Source organism: Taudactylus pleione, unplaced genomic scaffold, assembly GCF_031769625.1.
Source record: "Taudactylus pleione unplaced genomic scaffold, aTauple2 ptg000191l, whole genome shotgun sequence".
NCBI lineage: Eukaryota > Metazoa > Chordata > Amphibia > Anura > Myobatrachidae > Taudactylus > Taudactylus pleione.
In genome coordinates, this window is record NW_028284593.1 from 4,813,732 (window position 1) to 4,826,449 (window position 12,718).

General features: G+C 39.6%; 1 protein-coding gene across 9 annotated transcripts in view; it reads right to left on the reverse strand.

The window, feature by feature from the left end:
• Positions 1-3,743: 3,743 nt before the first annotated feature.
• The window catches only part of FBRSL1 (fibrosin like 1), a 581,862-nt gene continuing 572,887 nt past the window's right edge, over positions 3,744-12,718 (reverse strand). For 6 of the 9 annotated variants that reach the window (XM_088476700.1, XM_088476701.1, XM_088476697.1 and 3 more), the window contains 4 exons: positions 11,723-11,806; positions 10,711-10,794; positions 9,772-9,997; positions 3,744-8,606 (listed from right to left, as the gene is read on the reverse strand). In XM_088476700.1, the coding sequence (XP_088332826.1) occupies positions 7,352-8,606; positions 9,772-9,997; positions 10,711-10,794; positions 11,723-11,806 (1,649 nt within the window). In that variant the 3' untranslated portion in view covers positions 3,744-7,351. The remainder of the gene's footprint in view (positions 8,607-9,771; positions 9,998-10,710; positions 10,795-11,722; positions 11,807-12,718) is intronic. The other 3 variants (XM_088476699.1, XM_088476704.1, XM_088476703.1) reach the window with 3 other exon arrangements.

A 12,718-nucleotide genomic window follows, 5' to 3' on the forward strand; every position in this document is an offset into this window, starting at 1 on the left:
AATAGGCAACTGAATGCATGCAGTGAACCAAATATGTGTGTGTGTGAGCAGTATAGAGATCCTGCCAGCGTTTATAGAAAAACTGCAGGATATGACAGCCCAGGTTAATGGCACAGCTAAGTGCACCTAAGCAGTATGTGACTGTCTTTACTGCTGATTACCTCAGAATAAACCCCTAATACACCGGTATTCCCGGGTTTCAGAAAGAGAAAATGAAAGGGACAGGCATAAGATGACAGATTGAGTATAAGTACATACAACAGCGCTAGCAGCAAGTCACATACAATGCATAAACCTCTATACTGTAATGTGTGCATCATTTAACTACACAGAATCTATGGGCAGGGACCCAACTTCTGGTAGGCTGTAGCGCTACATAACCTGACTCCAGGAAGCGGTATGTAGAGTGACCGGATCCAGCGTTTCCCCAAGAAGAGCAGTGGCTGTCACTATATAGAAAATGGCCGCCGGAGCTCTCAGAGGGGACGTAGCCCGCAGTTCAGGACGACCAGACCTCGTAGGAATGGCTCCCTGAGCTGAAGGGCCGCTTTAAAGGGGAAGGCTGTCCTCCCCATGCTAATTTTTGACCACCAAGACCTGGCTTTTCCACACCTCTGTACCTTGTTGGTCTAGTGGATCACGCGGACGGGTCCAGTGTGCACTCACACCTCTGGTCTGTCCCCAGAGGCCGGAGGTAAGACTGCCACTCCACGGGTCACCGCAATGACCCTGATGTCCAGGCTGCAGTCTATGATGTCCCGTGGGGCCAGCTAGCCAGGTCCCCGGGATCCCGCAGAAATCACCATGACTTGCATGCAGGTGGCAATGGTGTTGGGGCACCCGGATGGGTAATGGAGCGGAAGCACAGATGTCCAAAGCACAGTCTGATTGCTGCATGCTCAGTTGTATATAAGACCCCCGGGCAGGATGTACCCCATCCCTGCTTGAGAAGCTAAAATTCCAGCATCTACAGCAGCTCCTCCCAGAGGAAGCAGCTTCCCGTATTTGGGAGATATAAATCATCTTGTCTCTGGTAGCATCTGGTAGAGAATCTTCCAATGACCCGCCGGAATCACCAGCCCAGTTAATGGTGTTGCGGTCCCACGGCAGTAGATGGAGTCGCAGTACATGCATCTTAATTCAGACGCTTAGTACTGCCAACCCAAAAATAGAATAAAACATAAAATAAAAAGCTTAGTATTGCCTGAGTAGTCCCGTTACAAAGGTGCGTCTTGATCCTGCCATACCAAACGAACAACTGACGTTCTATGGCTAGGGGAAGGGTATATATGGAGGAGGACCTGAGGCATCCTGGGAGCTGAAGCTTTAACTGTTTGGTGCCTGGTCTCTCCAACCATAATATCCCCATGGTATCCCTCTGGATCCCTATGGACCCCGAAGAAGTAGTAGCAAATATTGTATTTGGTATGCTCATTGTAGGCTACTTTTATTGTGCTGTGGTGCATTATATGTTGGTGCTATAAACAGTTTAAATGTGGCAATAAAATGTTGTTATCCTCTTGGTATTTTTAAAATTTTAATTTCTTAAATTACGGAATCAAAGTTGACTTTGGGAGTCTTACCACCGATTCACACAAAATACTCTCAAATTTGAAAAAAAACTTAACCGGTCTAAATTAGAATTTTAAAAAATTATAATTGATCATTATTATTGTCAAAGATGCACCTAAATAATGTCAGTTTTCTTACATAACTGGAAGGAGTTCACTACAGTTTGTTAGTCCATTTCCAAACCTGAGCCTCTGCACAAAGATCAAAGAGCAGTAAGAAAAGACTATTGAAAAGCATCAAACCAGGGAAGGATATTACAAGCATTTAAAAAAAACACCAAATCATTAAAATCCATCATAAAGAAATGGAGACATGTCAAATTATTTAGTCTAAACAGGATATCCTCCAAAATAGAGTATCTATACAAGAAGAGACCCATGATAACCAACAGATCTACCTCTATTGCAATGTGGGTGAAATTGCCCAATGACAGAATGCAGATTTCTGAAGTGCTGGGTAAATACCCAGCACTTCAGAAATCTGAGAGGTATGGGTGGGTGGCCAAAAAAAAGCCTTATCCCTTTGGCATGAAACAGTGGAAAGTGCATAATACTTTGTGCGTGCACTTTGTCATCTTAAGTCAGAAAATATTATTCAAAGAGAAGCAAATGTATAAGCAACCAGAACCATATAGACTTCTTAAACGGTTTGGGAAACTCTGCATTAGACCGATTGTCTATATCAAGCACATATGAATCTCTACAGAGGAACAGAGATAATTAGCTTAAAAAAGAAAGCCAAAAACTATAGTTGGATCAAATGACGATATTTTTTATTTATTTAGAAACAAAATAGTTTGTCTCATAAGATCAAACATATTAGGAAACATTTTCTGCTCTTAAGAATGTTGGATTTGAAGTATTGAAATTCAGCTATTTTCTACGGCTTTTTCTTGAATTTTTTAAATATTTTGTTTCATGGTTATTTAAGAAGCCTGCATGATTGTTATTTAAAAATGTGAGTAATCTTTAAAAATATTTTTTACTTGGTATAACATGACACCATTGCCTTCTGTACACGGTTTTGAACTTTAAGGAATACAGAATCCTTGTAGCTACCAGTTTTTCTATTCTGCTATCCCTCTTATTTTTTATATGATCTTTAACAGAATACTGTGGTAGATTTACTAAAGCTTCTAAAAATTAAAAGTAGAGGTGTTACCCATAGCAACCAATCAAATTAGGTCTATCATTTTCTAGGATGCACTAAAGAAATGATAGATACTATCTGATTGGTTGCTATTGGCAACACTTCCACTTTTAATTTTTAGAAGCTTTAGTAAATTTACCCTACTTTTTTCTTTAATATGATTTTATGCTTTATCAGAATCAGTACCTTGAAACCTCATAATATACTCAGAGCAGCATACCTATGTCTTGGACAGCAGGACAATAACACAGAACAGAGTGACCCAGACCTACATTTTCCTAAAAACCTGTGAGAAGCTTTGAACATTGCTGCTCACTAAGAGGCTGATGCAGAATTGAACATATGTCTGAAAAGTATTTTGCGTATATTCACACTACGCATCCTGGGAAAACAAGTGCACACAAATAAGGGCAATGCAGATTCGCTGGCATTTCAATTGCATCTACCCTTCTAACAAAAATAGGTAGAACTGGGTTGTGATGGGGAGTTCTCCATGTAAGCAAAAGTTCAGTGAATGCATGTTCACGCAAATGTGGGCTATACAAACCTGAAAGCAAGGTCAATTGTCTCTTTGGAGTTGTATCTTTTACACCTAGCATAAGGCAGGTGCAAGTGCACACTGATGACTAATCACAAACCGAGCACCTATGTATTAATATATATCTAACGCACACATATTACACAGCACTTTAAAGAAGATACAAGCTCCACACAGATTGGTTCCCATTTCAAGATGTCTGCATATGGGAAATATACATTTTTCTTCCTGTGTGCGCTTATTTTTAGCAACATATTTATTTCCAACTATGCATCAGCCCCAAAGGCTCCTATACAACCTGACTTGAGCAGTATCACAAAAAATGGGTGAAATGTGCAGTGGTCAGATGTACAAAGCTGGTGGCTTACCTAAATAGACACTACAGATGAAAGGTGCTTCTACCATGTATTCAAGCTAGGGGGTGAATACATTAGTAATAAATTATGGCATTTTTTTTTTTGTGAGAAAATAATTAGATACAAACTTGAAGGTAGTTCTTTGTTTTATTTTACGTTGCAGAGTAATATGTTGATCCGTGGATGAATGCCCAAACCAAAACTTATTTTGATTCCATAATGTAAGAAAATTAAATGCCACAAAGTCCAATGGGGCCAAATAATGTCTATAGTTACTAAATTGAAAAAAAAAATAAAAAAAATCCAGTTATATTTAATGCTACAACATGATCCAATAATTTTGTATTTTATTTATGTGAATATCTGTCTGATTGTTTTTGTTAATCAAATGTGATCTCTGAATCAAAGTCTGTGTAGGGATATTTTACATGCTACATAGATAACTGTTATATTTGGGCTATTTTTAGGTTTAAATTTTAAAATATAATACCTACTGCAGTTATTACACAGAAAACTGTGAACCAAGAAAGTATATGATATATACAGTTAACAGCAGACAGTTGTTTCGAATGGGAGGTATTTGTACGCTGGGACTGTAGTGCATTTGATTCTAGCTGTATGGAATTGCAAAGTTCACTGACTGACAGCATAAACCACATGCAGACATTTCTGTACGAGTAGGGGAAGATGCAGTCTTCTGTCCTAGACCTCATTTATCTTCAAGTGGTCCTATTATAGCTCGTGTGACCAACTCCATCAGCGGAGGTGCTAAGGAAAGATTATTTTGAAGGGTCACTGAATAGTATTTGGCCCATGTTTGGTTAATTTCAGTTGCCATCAGAGCAGATAATGTATATCACTTAAAAAGCTTTATGGAATTAATAAAATTTTGACACTAAGGGTCCATTACCCATTTATGTTTTTTTGCATAATATATATATATATATATATATATATATATATATTTGGAAATACACTGCAACACAAATAGTTATTGTATGCATTTCTACTACATTTTGGTCAGGTTTCATGCGGTAAAAAAAAAAAACAATCAACACTGTACAGTCTTCTGTGTGAACAAATTCATGTAAACTACATAGGTGGGTATGGACCAAGCAAAAGTTCAGTATAAGAACATACTGTTGAAAGAAAGATAAACATGCAAAGTCTTCTCTGAATTAAGGTATAATCAGGGGCAGCAGATGCTAGGCATACAGGCCACTTGCCTCTCAAAAACCCTCCTCTTCCTGTACCTAACTAATCTAATTTCTGCTCTCTGCTGGCATAACCAAATCAAGTGCAGACTGGGACTGTAACATAACACTGCCCACAGGAGAGTTCTAAAGAATGCAGAACATCCATTGACTAAGTGGTTAGTTTTTCCTCATTGAACTACAGCCACAAAACTGGCAGTGTAAGTGCTTCTAGAGATCACGTAATGAACACCACACAACTATCACCGCTGCTGTTCCTGCATGAACTCCCCAGCAGGCAGTGTTAGATTAATGCACAGCCGTACAGTGTCATGTCACAATTTCTATTAATTATATCAGAGTAGATTCTGCAATGACTGTGACATTTAAAGGGCTTTGATTAGCAGGTAGATCACTGCACCATCTGCTCTGCATTATCTGATTTTAAGTTTTTGTAAAAAAAAGAAAAAGCCACACTCATAACAGGTAAGCCATGACCACAATGGCTAGAAGACTTTGCAATGGTGGGAGTGTGTGTGGAATGATGGGGTGTCCGGTTTTCTCCAAACTACGAATATTGGCAAGGGAGACTGATTAGTACAGTTCACACAGGGGATCCAGCCCATGTGAGATCCATTGGTTATTTAATTATGCACAGAAAGCAAGCAAGTGTATGGATTACCGATACTCACAGGCTTGTCACACATGGGTCGTAGCAAAACAGAGCAGGCTAAAATGGTGCTTCGGTGTGAATAGCCCAAAGAGTAAGAGCAAACGTCTCAGTGTCTCTAGTGCAAGATGACATTAGGATGCTGTTCTCAAACAAAAATTTTCTTAGACTAATCCCCACTGCATAGGATAATTACGATGTGTTTTTGTAACAATATTTTACCACTTGTGTGTGTATGTATATACATACACACACACTCCATGAACATGACATATGGATAGCAAAGAACATGGTTGAATAATGATGGTGCGAAGATACCCAAAGGCTGCACTCAAACAGAATCTGGGTGAGAATATTTCCTCTGTGGAAAAGTTACACAATTTAGTCATGTGTAGCATAAATATGGTTACACAAGAGACAATGTAAACAAACGTCAGGGTCATAATTGTAGAGGGGCGGGGAGAAGGACCAAAAGATTGTTTCTCATGTGTAGAAACGTTTTTTTCTCTTTCCAGGTTTATATATATATATATATATATATATATATATATATATATATATATGCGCTTTTTGAGTACTCCTAAGACTCTACAGGTCGTGTTTACAGATTTCAATGAAAACACTGCACAGGTACAAAGCACAAAGGGTTCACAAGGAGAAGAATGAGGTCCATCTGCTAGCCCACTTGAGGTGACAATTGTGAGGTGGTAACTACCTGCCACCTTTCCTACAATGATGACAAGGGGAGATGTTGCTCCAGTTCTTTTACTTCCAACTCCATCTGACACACCAACTTCTTTGGCTCTTCCAGTGTTCCAAGTCAACATATGCCCTTTATATTTTTGGAAAGCAGCAGGGGAGTTTTATGACATGGTTCGGGCTTAATAGGGCAGAATTAGGAAAGATAGTAGAATGCCCTTTCTTCCAGGACCCGCCTCACACACTGATTGCATAGTATGACGACGAGGTGTTAACAAAACTGCAAGTGTGATCCTTGAAATCCGTGTATTCTGTTCGTGTGTGGAATCAAAGTCTGTGGTGGATCCTTTTATATGAGGCATAGTAACCTAGTAAATGAATAAATACAATCCTGCAAGAATCTTTGTATTTCCCAGAAAGAGAGAGCAGAAAACAATAAAAATTATGATAAAATAAGGCAAAAAAAGCAATTGTTTTGTACATTAATCTTATTATTTTAATAATAGATCTGTGATTTCTGTTCAAAAATGATAGCAAGATTGTTGATCTGTTAGCTGTAGAATAAAGAAAAAATCCATAGAATATCATTGCTACCCTTCAGTGCTAGAGGTGTCTTCAACAGATTGTAGGTATAAATATGCATTGCTATGTGTCAAGGATACCTCCCGGAATGAAGGGGCTGAAACCCTTATGTTATTTTATGGAAAGAACAGATTTACTTAATTTTTCCCTCACCAGAGGCAAAATGCAACTAATATAAAATTAAAGAAAAGGTAATTTTTTTTTTTTTTTTGGAAGAGACTAAGAACACCGTAGCGAAAAACAAAATACTGTAAAAACTACAAAAATCCATTTAAAAACTCCCTCCCTCACTAAACCCGTCCCAATGGCTACTGAGCAGCCCAAGTCAAAAAATAGTCACATGACCAGAGACCTTAAGAGAGGAATCCTTGGTTTCCAGGTTGGAACATTTATCACCCCTGAATTGTCCCCCTGGCTAAAAGGAAAAAAAGTGTGCTTAGCCTACAAATGTACATTTACAAAAACAGGAGGAGGAGGAAAGAGAAGATTTTGAGCAGTGCACTTTCGTAAAAGATTTTATATACAAGACAAGTTTAAAATTCATGGTATTTGATTCCTGTGGGTCTTTTTTTTTTTTTTTTTAAGCAGCAGACTATCGAGCCTCAACCTCTTTAGGATTTCTGGAGGGTGAGAAGTCCCGTGTTTCTGAACTTGTGAGGGGATTAGTCCTGCGGGGAGAGGCGGGCCTTGTGTTGCTGGCTGGCACCAAGGGTGGGGGTGCACTCAGTGCCGCTGTAGGTGGGGTCCGGTTTAGAATCCCATTGTGCATGGCGCTTGAAGGGCTGAGTCTAGGATAGGGCACACTGCTCAAGTGTGGCATGAAGGAGGGCATGTGTGCCAGATGGCTCTCTAGTGGGGAAGAGTGAAGATGGTGCATGCGTGCCCTTTCTATCTCTTCCCTTAGGTGCATCCGTTCTCTCTCCCTCTCATCTGCATGCCGCAATCGTTCCTGTTCCCTCCTTGCCTCTAAGAGCTGTTCATGGCTGTAATCATGTGGTTCACGTTCCCGATATGAACGTTCATGGTCATAGAAGCTGGCAGCAGCTGCTGCCGCCGAGTATCTATGCATGCCATCGGCACGCAGGTGAAAATCCATCCTCCGTTGCAAGTCCAGGGTGCGGTATGCATCACGTAACGAATCTCGCACTGGGTCCCATGCAAAACCCGCATGTTGAAGCCGCTCTCTGCCAGTAAGAGGGCTCATACCCATAAGTGGGGTCATCACCCTACTGCGGTCCAACATATTCAAGTTGTTCATTTGGTGGACACTAGCCATTTGGATAGGCATGGATGCTGCCATAGTATGGTGCAAAGGTAACCCATGCAAGGAAGCCTGAGGCGGAGGTGGTTGATGTTCCATTGTCCTGACTGGAAGTGGAGGCTCTGAGCCAACTACCAACACATCTGAATCCTCCTTACGTTCCTCCTTTACTTTTACATCACTTTTTATTTTTTGGAGATCAGCTGGCAGCTCAGGCTTCCGATCATTGTCTTTCCCTACCAAGTTGCTGAGCTTTAAACTTTCACTTAGCACTGGTTTGCCATATGGTGACACAGACTGAATAACTGGCTTGCTGCCATCCTCAATCGTCCTTTTATCATGAATTGTGGGCTCTTTTACTGGGGATCGGCTCTCCTTGATCTTGTGCTCTATGGATGGTGCTTCACGTAACCGCTCAGAATTTTCCCGTTCCATTTCTTTGGACCTGTCCCCTAGACTGCTCGGTCTCAGGGAATCGCTGGAAGTCTGGCTGTTGCTGCGGATAAGGTTGCTTATTTGGTGGCTGACTGGGGCTGATGCTGGAGAGGATCTGTTAGAATGATGTCGGCTCTTATCCATGATGTCCCTAAGTGAAAGGACACAATACTTAGTACACATGGTGCTAACAACATTATTAGCTGCAGCTATTGGCAAGTTACAGATCGTTAGTTAAGCCACAAACACTAAAAGGAGAAATTAAGAATTTTAACAGTTATTTACATACATAGCTATCTACTGTAGAAATGTTACAGGTCTCCTCATGTTGCCTCAGAGTGTATATATCACCAAAATAATCAGTTCATAATAGCGGTAATAAGTTTATTGCGTCATGCAGATGTCCATTTATATTCTATAGTCTACATTTTATTAGCACATATTTACACCATAAAATTTACAAGAGGATGAAGTAAAGCTAGGTTGATTCACTTGGTGTGTGTTGTTACTTAAAAACTTAATGGGAATGTACAAATTTCAAACCAAATATGGTATGCTAGCACTTAAACTCTAATTACAGAACTCTCTTAATTAGCATGTCCAACACTAGTAGATTAGACAGTGATCTCAATATGAACTATTGTGACACTAGAGAAGGAGAAATGCAAACATCTCAAAATTAGTCTAAATGTAGAACAAAATACAACAATACTACTACTTATGGATTAACTTACTTAGCAACCTTAAATATTCATAAAAATAAGGAAAAAAACAAGCCTACAATCACAATTTTTTTGTTTATAATTTATGTAGTCAAAAATGGCCTTACAAAATGGCCCATGTCATTGTCTTATACTGAAGAACATTTTAAATCAACAAATCACAAGAGTATAATTGTATATTAAGCACCGGACCCTTTTAAACTATTTGATTAAGCCAATAATATACCTGTAAACTTTTGTGAACTCCAAACGACAGAAAAACTAGTTTATTATAGGTATTTATGAATTTGGCACATACATTTTTTTGAATAGCCAGTCTACTTTTCAAAGACAATAAAGTTAATTTAACCCTCATGTGTGGCCACGAATGTCGACTATTAGCACTTATTATACAGCACAGTGAGGAGGAAACCTGCAGCTGTGTAAACAATTTCTTTTTGCAAATGATGGCACAAAGTGGCAGTGATGACAGCAACAATTTGGTGTAGGTCTAAGCATTGATGTTGCATTCACAAATACGTACAGGTCTAAAATGTAAAGAAGATGAGAACACAACAAATTTAGTAGATAATGCTTATTGTGATGTGTACTTACCTCTCTTTGTCTCTTTCATCCTTTGTAATACATAGCTCCCTCTTGTCCTCCCTGTCTCTGTCGTGGTTGGTCACAGAGGAACTTCTCTCAGGGTCACCAACTTTGGACCACTGAGGGGGGGTCGGGAAAGATGGTGGAGTCCGATGAAGACGGTTCCAGGGCTCATGAGGACTGGAGAAGCTCTGGAGAGTGGGGCTCTCTTTGTGAGTGAACAAGCTGTTGTGAGCTGTGTAGGTATGGAAACAAACTATTAAAATCAAAGAAGGTGCTCAATTTACAATAGTGTGGCCTAAAAGCAGCAGTGCCACAAAATGTGCTATGCTGGATATCAAGCAAAAGTGCTCAGCTATGTAACCATAATAACTGTAATCTTTGTCTAAAAGCTTTTAAGAGCCAGATCACATATACTTGATGAAAAGCGTAAATATGCTTTTCCTTTTTCTGTATGAGATATTATTCTTTCATACAGAGCTAAAACAAAGAAACTGGTGGACATTTCTTATGAATCCTGCACATAAAATGAAACACTTCCTTCCCAGAGGTTATACATGAATTGCACGGTAATGACGATAGAGAAAAGGCACTGCTGCTTCCAAAGTCACACCTCATTTTCCCTGCACTGCTAAGCGGGAGAGCTTCACAGTTACAGAGCTATTTATATACCTTTATCCTGAATGCGTGTAATAAAGATCAGCATCAGTGCTTCCCTGGCTGCTCTAATATGCAAATCACAAGCACAGCACCACTGCCACCAAAGCACATTTGAAATTGCCTTGCAGCACTTCAGCGGATATGCAAATGAAAGGTGCACTAGTGACCCAAAAATGATTACTACTCATCTCCCCTGGGGCAACAGCTGACCAATCAGAATACAAGGATTTATACTGTTGTGCCCGGCCTAATTTACAATTGACTGCAAAACCCTCAGCCAGTACTTACTTAGAGCATGACTGGCTAATCCTCCAAAGGCATTGCTGCCTAAGTTCCCCAGGCCGCTGAAGCTGCTTGACCTGCTAAATGGATCTGGAAAGGCAAACAGGGATTGAAGAGGCGTTTATCCAAGAGCACTGGAGAATGAAACGCGCTCCTGACCCTCCCTCTATTTTCTATCGGTGGGGATCTGGGTTGGGGTTAGTCTCACTCATTTAGAAGATTCTCCTGTCAGTGTGTGCAGCAACAGATAATTCAGCTATTTGGCAGCTTTAGCCGCACAGCCATTCCAGGGATGTAATTATAATATAGCATTTTGTTTAGGGAAAAGAACAGCCTATAAGTAATGTAGGCACGGATTATGAAAACCAATTATCATCAACCATGACTATTTCATATAAAATGTGTGTAATACTTCATAATGTTCAGTAGTGTGGGCTTGACTGTCACTTTAGATAAATACATACAGGCTTGGCTGGCAGTCATATGAAATAATTACATGGCTTGTAGTGTACAGCTGTAGTCAGGTTTTTTTTTTTAAATTGTAAAATGAACCTGTTAAAAAAAAAAAAAAAAAGTTTACAACTGATGGAACAGACCATTCATACACTTCTGAGTGGTATTATGTAGCCCAGGTCTGTGCCACTAGCACACCAAAGGAGAATCTAAAGTCAAGATAAGCTTCCTAACACTAATATATAGGATTTACATATATTGATTTATTTTTAACACCGAACAGGACCTAAAAACTTGTAATGCAGTATAAATACTGCATTTATCACTGGTAAACTAAGGACTACAGCAATGATAAAGGAACAGTAAACCACTGTACTCTGCTAATGGTGGAGGAGCTTGCAGCATAGTGTGTTGTCTAACTTCATACAGGCTGCATATGTGAGGGGCTCATGGTTTATCCTGAGTCTTAGGCCTTAAAGCTCTCCTTCCTACCTTCCACCAACTATGCCATACTGACAAATCAGAAAGAAATGATGTGCCAATGAGGGCAGTGGAGTGTACTTACACTTACCAGCCAGATGGCTTGCAGGCATGAAACTGGTATGATGTGGGGAAGGGCCAAACGGTGAAGCTCCAGGGTGCGTTGGACCTGGATAGAAAATAATGCTGCATTAACACCACAACTCTAGGTCCCAGTGAACTGATCAATCCTCTCTCTTGGCTTGAAAACAACAATTCCATTGATATCTAACTGTAATCAGCACAATAATGATGGGGCTTCTGCGGCGTTGGATCTACATTAGTTTGCATAGTGTAAAATCCGCAAAATTGATTTGCACACGCCTACAGCAGGGTACAAGTACAGGGGGTGTTTGAGGGGTTTACACGCAGCCTAAGGATAGTAAGGGTGTGTTGACGTAATTGCGACCTGACACAGACCCTCGCATATACAAATACATGTATCAAAGCCATACAGATTGACCGTAAATATGCCTGTAAATGCATTCAAAATCGTCAACTAAGTCTCTACAAATTTGTTTCATAGTTGATTACCTATATGTACGAAGCATGGTATGTTTACAAAATATTTTCTATGTGAGATTGATTCTTGCACTATTGACATCTCAATGAACTAACACTAGGTTGCATACATGTCCCTGCAGACTTGCAGATTATATCTATTGACAATTTTCTCATATACAGGCTTGCAAAAAATGAACGGATAAAGATAAAACAGAAGAAAAGGCATATTCAATGAAACATATAGAATATATTAGCTAACTTACAGTATACCATATGCTGAATAAAAAAAAAAGTATATGTTAAGTTATTATGTAGATTATGTTCATTCTTATATTTATCAATTCAACCAAGAGTATAAGACAGCCACCATACCACCAATGTAATCTTCTCATGTATAGTTTCTATTTTTGACAGCTCCAATTAAAAACAAAGAAGAGGCTGAACTATGACACAGGGGTGGAAGAGCCAAAAGAAATGGAAAATGCTATAAAAGCATGTTGCATTAAATCCTGGTGCAGAGCCTATAGCTTAATATAGC